General features: G+C 31.0%; 1 protein-coding gene across 2 annotated transcripts in view; it reads right to left on the reverse strand.

The window, feature by feature from the left end:
• Window positions 1–17,223, reverse strand: part of htt (huntingtin) — a 99,907-nt gene that overhangs the window by 52,681 nt on the left and 30,003 nt on the right. For both annotated transcript variants that reach the window (XM_065516371.1, XM_065516370.1), the window contains 5 exons: window positions 11,571–11,830; window positions 10,411–11,334; window positions 10,070–10,227; window positions 5,600–6,395; window positions 1,542–2,420 (listed from right to left, as the gene is read on the reverse strand). In XM_065516371.1, the coding sequence (XP_065372443.1) occupies window positions 1,542–2,420; window positions 5,600–6,395; window positions 10,070–10,227; window positions 10,411–11,334; window positions 11,571–11,830 (3,017 nt within the window). The remainder of the gene's footprint in view (window positions 1–1,541; window positions 2,421–5,599; window positions 6,396–10,069; window positions 10,228–10,410; window positions 11,335–11,570; window positions 11,831–17,223) is intronic.

Genomic DNA, 17,223 nt, shown 5'->3' on the forward strand with positions numbered 1-17,223 from the left:
GCAATTTTAGTGAGTGATAGTGCAATGCTGATTTCAATCAACATTTAGTGCACTACCCCCAACTATGGTTTTTTCTGTATAAAATGTTGGGGCCTTAATTCATTTGCGGTTTGGGGATTTTGTTCATTGGGGATTTAGTTCGTAGCGCCGAATAACGATAAACTTCACCCGAGGATCGTTAGAGAAGCTCATATTATGGTTATGCGAGAACCTAAAACGGAGATTTTGGGTCATTTAGTGCTCAATGCTGAGGACCTTTGATTGATTGGCCAACATTTAGTAGGACCAAGTTGAATTTTGTCGAAAATATTTAATAATTTTAGTACGAAAGTACTAAAAGTTTTAATAAAAAATGTGTGTTAAGGTTTTTTTCGATCTCAGTTCTTAATATAGTATTATACCCAGAGATATTAACCTTTGAAAATTCAAATTTCCAGATTAGTCTGGATTTTTGTAAATAGTGGATCCAAATCTCTTCCGAATTTTTGTCAAAACTTAAACTCAGCAATACCTCGTCTATAGTCGTTTATTTTATTAAAATCGGACTATTGTTTTAGAAGTTACAGATTTATTTTTCATTTCCTATATTTTATCTCTGGGTATAATACTATATTATGGACTGAGATCGAAAAAACTTAAACCTTTTTTTCAAGTTATCTTTGAAAAATATGTCAGTTAATATAATTAGTGTCAATTATGTTCATTTGTTGTTAATCTGATTAAAATGAGTGATGAGAAAAAAGTGCGTACTAAAATTATAAAATATTTTCAACAAAACCCAACATGGTCCTTCAAAATGTTGGCAAAACAATCAAAGGTCTGCCGTCAAACTGATTCCAATGTTATTAAGAACTTGTCCGTTGATAGAATTTTCGCAGTTTCCGGGTCAATATTTGTATGCTGCTAGGACCAAAAAGCAGACAACTTTCCCAAAAAGTTACTATTTAATTCTAAAGTTAGTTAAAGCTAAAGACATATTTGACATCTAGAACAAGATTTGTCACGCATGAATCATTTATTTTTCAGTGAACACAAACGCTTTTGTGCAAATATGAAAATTTGAGTAAAACAATGAAACACCACCTTTTTAAATTTGAAGCTATTTACTTTTTCATTAAAAAAAAGAAGTGCTTCAAACCATGCTAATCCTGTAGTTTAGCCCATCATTTAACTTAACTAAAATATCAACATTTAATTTAAAATAAAACAAAATAACTACACTAGCTAAATCCCACACAATTACATGAAATATTCCCACTCGAAGAAAATTTTCAAACAAAGTTGACAAAAACTTTAATCATTAAACTGCTCTACGCCACGTCACATGAATTTGGCAAAACTTTAATCATTACACTGACACAGAAGAGTTCAGGTGAATATTGTCAAGGACAGAGAACGAACGCCTTTTTAATGTTTACAACATTTGCATGCTGTACTCTACACAGCATGTGTAAGATATACACATACAGACGTAGATACTTGCCACACAATTCCACACACACACATATTAATTAAAGTAGTTTTACTAATTTCATACTTACATTGCTCTGATGGCAAACTTTATGCAAAAGTGCCCGCCTTACATGATTACTTATGTCATCCAATTGTAAACGCTGCAACAATGCCAACGTATCCAATATACCGAGATCATTTAATAAATTATACAATTCCAGTTGCAATTGTAATAACGAATTATCCACATCCAATTCGGGCAAAGTTGTCATAGAAGTGGTTGCTGTGGAAGTTAAAGTTGTTGAAGTCGTTGTTGCTGTGGCTGTTGGGCAACCTTGCGTTGAGTACATCATCAACAAATTATAGTATTCATTTAACAATTTTGATTCGCAAGCATGTAAAGTGAAACGTATTGAGGCGAGTAAAGAATCCTCTAGACGTGAGTTGAAACATAGTTGATACAAAACTTTAACAAAATGACATACTAGACGACAGTACTGTATGGCAAACTGTTGGCTGTATGAGTTGGAGATGGAGGTGGAGGTAGAATTCGTATCGTGCTGGTGCTGCTGCTCCAGCTTGCTACGCGTTGAATGTTGATGGTCAGAGAGTATGGTGTGGAGACAGTCAAGCAGAACATCGCATAAAACTGTAGCAAAATAGTTAATTTCGTTTATAGAGCTTGAATTGTTTGCTAGTGTTTGTAACGCTGCTGCAGTCAGTGCAGCCGCTTTAGATGTTGTTGGTTTGCTATCCAATAGCCAAGAGTGTGACGACGACGACAATGCATCAGCAGGATTTTCGTGGGTTTGCTTTTTCTGTTGCTTTTGCCTTAACTTTTCCACTATTGTTGGGTGATTTTTCAAATAGAGCTTTATGTGATTTACTAAATAAATTTCCTCGGTTTTGAGGATTACATTCGACAGGATAATCGTTGCATACGATAAATCACTAAAGTTTGCAACATCCTTTATTTTTTGTTATTTTTTTTGTTATTTCGAAATTTTTTTTATTTTTTATTTTCGTGTTAGGCAAATAACAGATACGTTCGGTTTTTATCGTAGTTGTTAGAAAATTGTATTGTTGTTATTGTGTGTTTATGTTGGTGGCATGGCCAATAGCAATGTTGAGAAGAAGTATTAGTAGTAACAGGAGCAGGAACAGGAACAGCAAGTAGAGATAGATTTTTGTTGAAATTTTATTACGTAAATGGTGTTAGGCGAGAGTATGAGTTTGATGATTTCGGCCCCATAGTTGTTGGCGTTGGCGTTGCAGTTAAAAGTTGATGTTGGCAAAATAGAAATTCATCCGAAAAAATAATAAAAGTTGAATTTGAGTTGGAGGTGCCAGCATTAGAAGACATGGTGAATATAAAATGAACAAAAAAAAAAACATTTATATGTTGAAAAAAAAGTTAGATCGTTAGAGTTAAAACGGCAAAGTTTTATATTTTCTGTGTAGCATGAATATAGTAGAAATCTACATGTTAGATACATACATACATATACAAATACAAAAATACATATTTTAAGGACTAAATAAAAATATTGAAATGCACAAATATGAGTCATGCAAGTGTGAAATGTTTTCACCTTGTAATTATATACAAGTTTTATTTGTTTAGAATATTTTCCTAGAATTTATTTTGGAGGGAAAGTAAAGGGACAGACAGAAACGAAATACATTTTGACTAATATATTAAAGAGTAGTTAAGAAAAAGTATTACTTATGTAAAATCTAACTCCAGATAATTATGTGTTGGTAGGACATTTATAAAATCAATAGAACACAAAGAAAGAATAGAACACAATTGTACACCGTTCATCAAAAATCTACAAAAAATTCTCGATTACACTTAATTTAAATAAACTCTGTACAAACAAATTTAGTTCAATAAATAAATAAGCACTAAATAAGCATGTTTATTTCATCCAACCGATTTAATTATAATATTTATAAAACCACAAATAATGTTGGTTCACAACCAGAGCTTTGAATTGATTAATTCAATTTGAGTTTAATTCACTAAAGCTTTAATTAAGAATTAAAAAAATGTCAGCTATTTATTCCATAAATCTATTCCCAACATCTTATTTACTAGTAGAACTCATTTATCGTTGAATTAATACATAACATAATTCATTCAACAATTTAATTGTTAAATTTTTGTAAATTCAAATCTAATACTAATTGATTTAAAATATTTGTTTTGTTTTGCTTTTAATCATTTATCATTTTTGTAATAGATTTAAATTGAAGAAAAAAATGAAAATTCTATACATAATGAATTTTCAAAGGAATATATTTTATACATTTGAAGTACAAAGGAATTAAGCCTATGAATTCATTAACGTAATGCTTAAGGGAAAATATTTAATTTGAACCTTCGCTCAAGACTAAGTGCATAATTAAATAGCAAAACAGTTTTTTTTTTTTTTCAAATATTCGTATTGTAATTGTTATAATTTAAAAATTGCATTTTCTTGTTTTTAATCGAAAAGTTTTTTGATAGAAAACTGATAGTAAGGATTTCAATAGAATACTGATCCTTAAAGGTTCTATAGAAAACTAATAGTAGTCTTATAAATTAAACTAAAGATGTATATAAAACTTATCCTAATGGTTTCTTAAAAACTAAGTTTTATAGATTGGGTGTATGACTTAAAAATGCAGGATTTACAATAGATGGCGTATCTTTTAAACGCTGTTTTTTATTTTTAACAACTTATATGTCATTCTGTACAAATGCAATCGATTCGTTTGAAGCGAGCATTGGCCCAAAAGCTCCCATAATATGCGGCTAGTGATATGAAGTGTTTGGGAAGATTTTCCTCACCCGCCTTATAGTCCAGACCTTGCCCCCTCTGTTTCGATCGATACAGAACGCTCTCTCTGTCTGGGATACGCTTCACTTTGGAATAGAGTATTCAAAATTGGTTTGATTCGTTCTTGCCCTCAAAAGATGAGCAGTTTAAAAAAAAGAGTAGTAACAGTCATATGCCTATATATTAGTTGTGTTACTTTCTTTGGAAAGGGGATAGATTGTAGAAGGAATGGCGGTGAAAGGAGGAGAAAAGCTTTTATTGACAACTCTGCAATTGCGCATTATGTTTGTTATTAGTGCAGGTTGCAGCGCTTCTGGATGCTGACCCAACGGTACCAGGTACCTTTCGGGTCCTTGCAGGTCCTCCACAAAGATACTTGTCGGCCAATTATTATTTCTGCAATAAGTCTGGGCATTACATTAATAACAAGAAAATAGTAAAGTCCGACCGGTTTTTCAGGCCAAACTCGAACCTAATAAATTTCCGAAAAAAAATAAATTTTTTTAATTTTATATAATGTTTCTGCTTTTCAATATATGCATTAATTAAGCATTCACTCCATTGGTCTTTAGACTTTGTTCGATTTTTGAAAAGTAAAAAATTTAACAAAATATTTAATTTTATATATTCATATTATGTAAAACTGTGGCCCAATTCGTTTCATTCTGGAACCATGTGAATGGTTATTAAAATGTCTAATGTTTAGTAAACAGCGCAATACCATTTTTAAGCAATTTTTAAAAACAAGTCCAACACATTTGCTCATTAAATGTTTGTATGAGAAAATTAGTGGACTGTTTAAAGTTAGTAATCCTCCTTGCCCCACAATGATTTTTATTGCGTTGTTTACGAAACATTTCACATTATAGTGTAAAAAAAAATAGTAAAAAACTAAACGGGTAAACATTTATCAAAAATATATCGAAAAATTGCATTAAATGAAAATATTGCTTTTTAGCTCCGAAATTAAAAATGTCATAATAACTTTTCATATGGTTGCTCAATCAATAAAATCCGACCACAGCTTTAGAATATAAGAATAAATAAACTTACACACTTTGTAAAATGTTATCACTTTTCAAAAATCGATACTGGCAAATAAAATGGCAAGTTAATGGCAATAGATGTGCCAAAAATTAACAAAATCTTAAATTTGTGGAATAAATTTAATTACAATAAATAACAAATACTTATACATACATCAAATTTTCAAATCCGATAATATAAAACTATTGTATTTCATTTCATATCTATGCATCAATATCGTACAATAAATAATAAACAGTAACACATAAAACCAATAAAAAACAACACAAACTTACCCCTTCGATAATATATTTAAGCAATGACATAAACTCCTTGCTATTGCCCAATAAATATTTGGTATTATTTTTAAAAAATGTTTCCAACATATAGAAATCATTCCAATCTTGGATATACAAACGATTTGAACATATTGAATGACATATCATATTACAAACGGTATCAAGATTTGGCAAACATGTTGTATGAGGTTGCTGCTGTTGTTTGTCTTCGACATAACTTCTACAACCAACAGCACCACCACCACCACCATCACCACCACCACTCGTTGCAAGTGTATTATCAACCATAATTGTTGCTGTTGTTTTATTGGCATCATTTAACATTTCATATTGTTCATATTGTTGTTGCAATTGCTCAATTAGCAATAGCAAACTGAGCACTTGTTGGCAATCATTGGATTCAATGAATTTCTCCAACATTCCCAGAATGACTTCTTTTTGTGTGTCAAGTTCGTTGTTGAGTGTTAAAAGATTTTCTGTAATAGCGGCCAATGAATTTGGGTCACTTTTTTGTGCAGCTGCAGCTACAGTTACTGTTGTTGCTGTTGCTATTATGGGTGACAATTGTGTATCTTTGGAAGTTGTAGTGGGTTGTTGTTGCTGTTGTGTCATTAAAAACATTTCATAAGATAAAGTTTTTAAAGCTTGTACTGCCACATCTCTGATATTATAGTTTGCTAATAAATTATTAATAATACTAATTATTTTTGGTATTGTTATTAAATTCCGTTCGCTTTTCGAGGATAATTTAATGAGGAACTTAATGATGGGTGTAATCATAACGAGGCCATTACTGAAAAAGAAATTAAAGCGTTTCATTTTAATTTTATCTTTAACCAGTATACAAGAGAATATTTCTACTTATGCAGTCTATTATTAATTGGGAAAATATATAAGTAAGAATAACAGTAGGAATAGTGATATTTGCATTATATTGGTGACAGAATAAAAACTTAAAAAAGGCGTCTTCTGAATTTAATATAAAATATTATCCTCAAATCATTTTCAAATAAAGGTATTTCTCAAATTGATAATAAGCTCCCCTTTTGTTGAGAAGGCTATTTATTATTCGCAATTGATTATCACATCGTTCTTTTGACATTTTATGATTTATTCATTTTATAGTTCCAAAATCAAGGTGAGTGCGACGCGGCATTTATGGCATTATAGCAGTGATGTTCAAAAATAAAAATGAAGATATATTGGTGAGAGAGCTACCCAGCAAACATAATGTCAAACACTTAAAATAACAACAAAATGAAGAAAGTTTAAATTTAGAATTTTTGTCAAATAAAACCAATTTATTAAATGAATATAATTTAAATTTTAAGGAAATGAAAGAATATACATTATACGGCCGAAATACTCTCAAATTTTTTATTTATTTTTAACTTTGTTTTTTTGTGTTCAATTGTAATTGAAACGCGTGTGTTTGCTATGCTTCATCCAAAAACCAACCAACAACAATGCTTATTGAATTTCTGAAAAAATGAGACATTTGTTACGCTCTTTTAAAGAGCGTGTTTAAATTTTTTAAACAATTGTTGTATGGGATGAACATCACTGCATTATAGGTATGAAAACAAACTAACAAAAAACAAAATTGTATTTTATAGCTCGTACTTTACACTGTATATTCTACAACCAGAACTCAAGAAGCTTATAGTTTCTAACAAACGAAAGTAGACGAACACACAACTTCGTGCAGAGAATTGACGGAATACAAATTAATCGTATCATTTACATCTTTAACTGATTAAATATGAAACACTTCGTTGTCATCTTCGAAAAAATTAAGTTGAAAGTTCTTAATTTGCTTAAAAGAAAACAAGTAATATACCCTACACTGAGTAAATGAGCATAGACATTTTTCTTTTAAATACTTTATTTTCGTGAGTGATTTCGTGATTCATTTCTATATGAAACTTTTTCCTGTTAAATTTTATTTGGATACGAAGATTTATTTTAGCTTTATTCTCCTTAAAGTGATTTTCGGAAGTGGGCCTTATATGGGAGCCTCAAGTATTTATGACTGATCAAGTCCTATTTCGGGAAGATATTTCTAGGTGAAATGAGGAGCCGCAGAACAAAAGGTACTTTTTCGAATTTTTTTACAAATTGATTTTTTGGTTTTTTATAATATTTGGGTTGAAATTTTCTAGAAAAAATCAATTTCCCAAAATTTTTAAATTTTAAAAAAAAAGTACCTTTTGTTCTGCAGCTCCTCAAATAATAGAAGAATTTTTACCAGTTTCAATAGGCTTGTCCTTGAGTCAAAAGCCAGGCATCCTGAAGGCGGACGGACATCGTTAAATCGACTCAGAAAGTGAGTCGATCGTTATACTTTAAGGTGGGTGTTAGACCTATATTTTTGGGAGTTATAAAATGTGAAATTTTGTTCCCATGAAATATCCATTTCCCTCGAAGCGAAAATTGTTATCGTGATATTCCCATGAACTTTTCATTCACAATAGTTAATTTTGTTCGTAACAGCTGTTTATTGTTTACAAAATTCCATCTACAAATTTCACAACAATGGGAATTTTTTCACATGAACAAAGTTGATGAACGAAAAAGGAAAAGGGAAAATATTTCATGTGGAATATTGATTCGCGATAGGGGTGAGGGTATTAATAGCGGAAATATAATGTTCCTTAGTACATTACTACGGTCTTCATTCGAATGCAACATTTTCAATTGATCGATGAAAAAATTATTGGGTGTACGACTTAAAAATGCGAGATTTTTTATTTTGACAATATAAATTTATTAAAAGTATTGGACATTGTTAGCTATGACATTTTCCTGTCATTCTGGCAATGTATGGATTCCGAGACAAAAGAACGGCTTATCTTTTTGGCCTAAAACGTATCAAGTAAATTTAAGATACTCTGTTCCAAAGTGAAGCGAATCCCAGAGAAAGCGTTGTGCATCGATCGAATCAAATATAGTCGGACGGGGCAAGGTCTGGACTATAAAGTGGCTGAGATAACAGGTATTGGAATATGTGGCGGAGTATTGTCATGATGGAATATTACGGTTTCATGCCTGGCCTCATATTCTGGACGTTTTTGGGCCAATGCTCGCTTCAAACGAATCAGTTACGTTCGGTACAGGTTCCTTTTGATGGTCTGGACAGATTTCAGATGCTCATAATAGATAGGACCCTTTTGCACACCCAAAAGATAATTACTTTAGCGCCACGGATAGTTGGCTTTGGTGTCGATTCGGCTGGTTGGCCGGGCTTCACATGCGATCTCTTAGGCTTCGGCTTATCGTAATGGATCCATTTTTCATCACATGTAATAATTCGGTACAAAAATGATTTTCTTTTATAGCGTTCAAACATCATTTCGGACATGCAAAATCGTACATCATGGTATCTCGGATTTAATTCGTATTGTACCCAATTTGCCTGCTTTTGGATAAATACTTCTGCTCGCAAACGTTTTGAAATTGCAGCATGAGTAGCTTAACATGATTTCGCAAGCTCTTGAGTTTGAGTTTTAAAACAATCTTCATGGAGTAATGCCTTCAATCCTTGGTTTTTAAACTTTTTTGGTTGGCTTCGGCGATCTTTGTCTTCCGTGGTAAAATCACAGCTTCTGAACAAACCATCTCTCGCACCTTGAAACCGATTCACCTTGAAACACATTCACCATAAGCTATGGTAAGCAATCGACATTTTTTTAATTATAGAAGTAAAGCAAAACTTCCCGCATATGACGCTTTGTACAAAATTCGAAATTTTCGAAGCAAAAAAAACTTTGTTGTTTACACTATAATTCTTAATAACTAAATGGGAATAAATGACAGATATGTTCCCTTCTAATGGACATATAAGTTATTAAATACAAAAACCACGCTCAAAAGATACTCCATCTATTGTAAACCCCGCATTTTTAAGTCATACAACCAATATTTTTATTCATAATAAGCTGACAAAAAAAAATACAAAAAGTTAGAAATTGTTTTTTCCCAAAAATTACATAACATTACAGAACAGATGTGAGATCATGGTGACCGGTAAAATCTACATTTCCTTACTAAAATTTTTTTGAAAGATTTTGTGTCAATATTTTCCAAACATCGAATACAATTAGGCTCATGACAAAAGTAGGAATTCTGACAGACTACCATAACTTAACAATGCTCTCAAATTGAAGTCCAGCATCAATCCATCGTTTTCGCTTAACATATTTGACCAACCTGCTGCATGCTGGAGCTTAGCAATTTATGGATATCTGGGTTCGGTACTGTAGACGTTGTAATGTTTATCGTATGTGTAATTATTTTGAGTAATTTTCTTGTTTGTGTTTTTTTCTAGTTTCCGCTCTATGTGTATTTCTCTATGGTTTGTATTCTCAACTACTTAAGCATCTCTTGGCTCTTTTATCTTCTTATTTTTGCAATAGACTGCATAACATACATGAAATCCAACAAAATTATATAAAAACTATAACTTACCGAGCTATGCCACTTTCAATTATATCCAAGCTCTTAATAATATTGTCAAATATCACATTTTTCGAATCCAATATGCTATAGGTAATATTTAACTCCAATAAAAGTACCAGAAGATCTAAAATTTTGGACTGGACTCTGCCATTACATTTAAGGAAAAGCTGGAAAAGCATACAAAACAAAATAATTAATAACCATGATTATAACATGGTCATTTAGAAAACCATCATTAAAGTACTAATGGTCTTATAGATACATTCAATGGTATAGTGTTTAGATGAGACGATGAGACTCTGTGGTTAATAACTTAAAAAGTACAATTACAAGATTTATATAGTACTTACAGTTAAACAATATATGACCAATGGCTCAAAGAGTTTTATATGTTTGGATAACTCTAGCTCATGCTCTGATTTCCAAGTGTTAAATTCTAAACCACTTGCAAATAGTTCAGCCAACAATAGATAATCATCTTGCGAGCCAACAACACAACCAGCGTCTCTCCGGCCAGAACTATTAACAGACAAAGAATCATAATCATGCAAAACGGAAGCTTCCTTCGTTGATAATTGCACTGGTGGTATAATTGTTGTAGATTGTTGTTGTTGGGAAACATTTGCAAACATTGAAGGAGATGATGTTGATGTTGATGCTGGTGATGGTGGTTGATTTGTTTGTTGTTGTCGTCGGTGTTTGTGGCCTGTTGTAGTTATTGTGCAACCATCATCTTTGCTAATGCAATGCAGCTCTTTGCATTTGGCCTTAAAATAGGTTTTTACAAATGTTGTCCTTGTTTTTGTTGTAGTTGTTGTCGTGGGATAATGGCCTTGCTTGTATTGCTGTAGTTGCCTGTTGCCATAATTTCTAGCAAACAAATATTTCAACAGTTGTCGCAGACATGCAATGCTCTCTTCTGGTGCATAATTTATGACTTTGGTCAAGTACTGAAGAGTTTCTTCAATTAATTTCAATACCGAATTGCAAACAGTAGCCGAAGCTGCTGATGCTGCTGCTGTTGTAGATGTTATTGTTGTTGCTGCTGCCATAGATGCTCCTCCGGCTGGCATTGCATTTGGAAACAATACAGCATTTACATCCGTTGCACTTTTGGCAATATTACTTCCACCACCACCGCCACCACTGCCGCCAACATTGTAAGCAATGGCTGCCGCCTCATGAGGCAACATTTCAATGCATGCACTCATTGAGTTTAAACATGTTTTTAAAAGGGAAATTAATTTGCTGCCAGCTTCCTCATTAATGGTAATCTTGATAAATTTGTTTTTGTTTTTATTTTTTCGCCATTTTGCATTCCCCCAGCAACCAAAGAAATAACAATGAAAAAGAAATAAAATTTAGCAAAAAATTAAAGAATGTTTGGTATTTTCATTTTAGCATCTTAAAGTGGCACAAATAGTTTTTCCATAGACTTCCGTTTCAGTTAAATATTGTCTTTTTATGTACATATATAAATAGTTTTAGTTTTTGTGTTGCATAGACTTACCTTATAGTTATCGTAGGCACTTTTTAATGTTTGATAAAGTTTTATGTAGACATATTCATTGCCAAAATAGCCAATACTCTGTGTTATGGCCAATTCTTTGGCGTTGCTAAAGAGATCAACCTTTTGGCTTTTGGCCATAATTAAAGGCTTTTGATTTGTGAAAATATGATAATAAATGTTTATAATTTTTATGGTATGTTTAAGTAGGCTCAAATTGGTGTCACGATTGGCATGGACATCTGGTTGAAAGATTAAGGAACCTGAAAATATAAATTATAAATAAGAAATTGTAAGAAATACTTATGTATTGTATATTTAAAAATCTAATAAATTACTTTAGCTTTAATGAAGCTGTAACAATTAAGATAAGGAATTTGTTAGAAGAATATGATAAAATAGAATTCGGGTATTGTTTAATTTCTTTCTATAAAAAGTGTGGAAATTCTGTATTTGGGTTGTTTGGTTATCGGTTTGAGCAATTAATTAAACATTAAACATTTTAATCATCAACGAACTTATTCAATTGTATGAATCAAATGTTTGAACAATGTAAACTATAATTTGTCATTTCGTACTAAACTGCTTAAGAGCGACATGTGTCACACCAAACATTGTCAAGACATGTAGTGATATTCAAACATGCTTGGCATGACTTGCGAAAACAATGTAGAACATAATTTAAATAAATTGCATCCTTTTAACAAGATAATGTTCATCATATTGTAAAGGGTTTACCTTTTAAAAATGGTGGTTTATTTCCTTTAAATAAACTTAATTCTTTTGATTGCAAATAAAAGCAGTTTTGTAGTTTAAAATTGTAACAGCTCTTTATTCAAATTTAAACAATTTAAATAGTCACGCTATTTTAATACATACTTTAAAAACACACTGGTAATAAAGTTAATGTTAAGTCTAACAGCTATGTTATTACACAGTGCCATCTTCCAGCAGTTTTATAAATTATCTATATAAAGGACAAAACTATAGCTTTTAGCAGCTTTATTGTTAACAGATAATGCTGTCATGCCCACAAACAATGTTAATAATATCGTGCTATCAACATTGTTGATAAGTAGAAGTTTCAGGTACTGGAAATGTTTATAAACGTGATGAATGTTGCATGCAACCGTTAGATCAACTTCGTTAAAATATCAAAAGCGAACAAATTTTTAAAATCTAATAAAAAGACACAGAAAAGTAAATAAATATTCATTTAAAAAGTAGATTTTTGGTTGAAAATATTGGGTGTATGTGTTAAAAATGCGGAAGTTTTTAAAGTGTTTAGCTTTTGTTTTCAAAGTATTGGCCATTGCACAGTGGAGCAGAATCGAAAATTTCTTGAAAATAAGTCTGGCATTTCTAAACGGCTGGTCTGATTGGGATAAAATTTTAAACATGTAAAATTTTTAAACACGTGCAATTTTTTTGTTTCCCATCCGATTTAAAAGATTTTAATATTTTTAAAAAAGCGCTCGGGTAGGTCTTGAAAAAACATGCTTGCGTGTGCTATTTATCTCTTATAATTTCCAAGATATAGGCATTTCAAAATTGAAATTTTAAAATTTGGCCATACCTTGGCCCGCTATTTTAAAATTATAGGTCGTAATTTTCGACCGAATGGACTCGAATTTTTTTTGTTAGTTAGACAACTAAATTAGCAATAATATACAAAAGATATGAGGTCCATATCTATTATGGATCCAAAAATAAACGATTTTCAATTTAAATATTAAAAAAATAGTAGATTTTTTCTGTTTTATGGGCGAAAAGGTGACTTAACTTTTTTTTTATTAAAAAAAAACTTTCTTTAAGAACATATAACAATTTTATGTTTTTCTGTAAAGTATCTTTACGGAAAACATTTTGGTATAAAAAACATGTCAAATTTTTCAAATATGTCGCCCCTACGCTCTTCGGAATTTGACCTATTTTTTATCAAAAATTCAATTTTGGGCCACATATTCTAAAATTCCAAAGCAGAAAACAGAAAGCAGCTTTGTGTTCCCTATTTATCGCCAAAGTATTTTCCCAGCCCCGAAGAAAATGTGGACCCTATAGGCAAAATTGTAAAAATACCATTTTTGGGATTTTCGCTCCAATTTTTAAGAATTGCGGGATTCCCGTTTTGAAATTGCTGCTTGAGTTTTTGATGCTTTGAAGCTCTTGTTGAGTTTACCGACAATCTTGATAGAGTAATGCCTTCTTGGTTTTCAATATTAAACGACCTACATATAGCCATTTTTATGTTTCAGTTAATTTTTATATCAAAATTCGTTAAAAATAGAAGTGATCTCAGATTATCGTCCTTTTTCCATTTGAAACAATATTTCCGTCTTATAAACGTGATTTATTTCCCTGTTAATTTTAATATCAAAAAATTATTTTTCAGATTTTTGTTTTTACTTTTTTGATTTGGTCCACTATTTACCGAAATATGAATAATCGATTCTTGGTAACAAATATAAGTGATCACTGATTATGGTTTTTTTTATCAAAAATTGTTATGTTAATTATAAGTTAATTTTCATATGAATACCGATTTTTGGGTAAACAAAAATAAGTGATCACGGATTATCGTAAACCCTTCCGGAACTCACTCACGATCACTTATGAGAATGTCAGACAATGGCATGAATCTGCCTATGGAGGGCCCAATGAAATACTATGAAATTGAACTGCTAGCTATGAAATGGTGAATTGAAGTATTTACTGGTTATATTGTATTATGGACCCATCTTGATCGCATGAGGACTTCGAAGACTGTGATGTGTAAGTAAGATAAGACACAACTTTGAAACACTAATTATCACAGCGACCACCATTTAAAGTTAATCCAGCCAACTAAAATACTTTGAGATTTCATTCAAGTGAATGTAAGTGAAAATTAAAATGAAAAAAAAATATCATTAAAAATACATTTTAGTTTTCTACTCTAACTCACAAAACTTAAGTGTAATTATCATATTTCACGAATATTTTTGTTTAATTAACATAGAAATCTGTAAAGTTTTACACTTCTAAATCGAAAAACTAAAAAAGATTTAAAAATAATATAAAAAAAATAGGTATTAACATAAAATTATCATTAATAAAATGTAGACTAAGTAACTTTTATCAAACAATTGTAAATGGTTTTCTTAACCTTTGTCTAAGGATTTGCCATATGCACAATTTTATAGTTCGTTAAAACTTATTAAAAACCAAAAAAAAAAAAAACAAAATGAACAAAAGCAAGAGCGAATAGAAAATAAATAAAACCTAGACAACATTTGTAAAACACTTGCACTCATATTATAGAGTGATAAAGAATAGAAGAAACGTAAAATTAAAATGATGTATGCAGAACAAAGCGTTTTTAAAATTGTCTTTAGGAAGGATAGGTAAACGGTTAACTGTAACGGCATTTTAGAAATAACACTATTTACTGTTATTTAGGTAACAGTATTTAAATGATAATGGCAATTTCGGGCTGACTGAACAAATATGCAAAAATGACAATAAGTTAAGGGGGGGATTATTTCTGTAACGATATTTTAGAGTTAATGGTGTCAGAATGTGTTAATATTAATTTTAAAAAATCATATAAAAATCTATACTTATAAATTCGAAGAAGTTGTATCATAACATTCAGTCACACTTTAAACGCGGATATGAAGACAGAGTTAGGGAAAAACTACTTGTTCATAATGACATAGTTAACTAAAAACCATTTACCATTAATAAAACTCTTAAGCATCAACACTCTGCATATACATTAGGGTGGCTCATATATTATTCTTTGTCGATTCTATCAGGGTCTAAAAAAAGTCAGAAAAATTATGACCCTATTATAGATGTTTAAATATAAAAATTGTCTGACACATCGATTTGATACCAAATAAATCATTTTTTTTTTTAAAATTTCAAAAAAAAATATATTTTCGATTCTATTAAATGTTAAATAAACTGAAATTTTAACTGTTACGGATATTGTGCGTTAGCATGGGGACCGATTTAAAATTGACAGATTACGAGGAAATTAAATTACGAAGGCGAGTCAATAAGTCCGTGACTTTATGAATTATTTTTAAAATTTTTTTATAATGTTTAATTGCCAACATATTTGAAAGAAAAAAATAAACACAAATAATGAAAGTTGACAACCCAAAATCTTATATAAATAAAAATCAATTGTCGTTCGTTGGTAATTGTAATGTTGGTCATAGTCCAACATAGGTTTTTACGGAATGAAAAATTGACCACGCCCACTTTTACGCCCACTTTTTTCGATTTATCTAAAATCGGAAAATGGATACACCTAATTTTGGCTAATTTTTTGTTTAAATGCTCGTAGTTATCAAATTTAAGTTTTTACTGAAGGAAAAATTGATCACGCCCACTTTTTTCGATTTATCTAAAATCGGAAAACGGCTATTTGGCTAATTTGTTTTTAAATGTTCGTAGTATAATTCGTAAGAAAAATTTACCACGCCCACTTTATTTCGACATATTTAAAATCGCAAAACGCCTGGACCGATTTGGCTATTTTTTTAAAATGTTCGCAATAGTCCACAAAAGCTTTTTTCGCCCAATAATACGCCTACCTATCAAATGCTGTAAATATGTGACCAAAGGTAGTGACATGGCATCTGGAAAATGGTTGATCGACCGCCATCTACAACATTGACCAGATTTTTTGTGCCGGAATGATAAATTTTGCCGAACGCTGCTATACTCCGAAATGCCAAGATATTACTTGGAATCAATCGTCAAAGAAATTTCAACAGCGGAAACGACACATTAGGTCCATCCGATAAACTAAGAGTTTTTCTATTTGCGTTGGCCAAAAATCGAATTTTTATATAAAAACTCACAATATCTAAAATCGCTAATAACTTCGCCAATAAGCGTTTAATCAAGAAAAGCAGCTCGATCTGTGACCACTCATATTTCTGACCAAAAATCGATTTTTTATATAAAAACTCAAAATATCTAAATTCGCTAATAACTTGGACAATAAGCGTTGAATCAAGAAAAGGAGCTCGATCAGTGATCACTGATATTTCTTAACAAAAATCGATTTTTTATATAAAAACTCACAATATCTAAAATCGCTAATAACTTGGCCAATAAGCGTTTAATCAAGAAAAGGAGCTCGATCTGTGATCACTCATATTTCTGGCCAAAAAACAAGTTTTTATATAAAAACTCAAAACATCTAAATTTGCTAATAACTTGGCCAATAAACGTTTAATCAAGAAAAGGAGCTCGATCTGTGATCACTCATATTTCTGACCAAAAATCGATTTTTATATAAAAACTCAAAATATCTAAATTCGCTAATAACCTTGCCAATAAGCGTTTAATCAAGAAAAGGAGCTCGATCTGTGATCACTCATATTTCTGACCAAAATTCGATTTTTTTTATATAAAATCTCAAAATATCTAAATTTGCTAATAGCATGGCCAATAAGCGTTGAATCAAGAAAAGGAGTTCGATCTGTGATCACTCATATTTCTGACCAAAAATCGATTTTTTATATAAAAACTAAAAATATCTAAATTCGCTAATAACTTAATTTCCTCGAAACCCGCTAATTTCAGGTCGGACTCCACGTTAACCTATTTTGGGTAAAATTTTAATTTTTGAATCGAAAAAGAAATTATTGAAAAT

This window comes from Calliphora vicina, chromosome 1 (genome assembly GCF_958450345.1).
Source record: "Calliphora vicina chromosome 1, idCalVici1.1, whole genome shotgun sequence".
NCBI lineage: Eukaryota > Metazoa > Arthropoda > Insecta > Diptera > Calliphoridae > Calliphora > Calliphora vicina.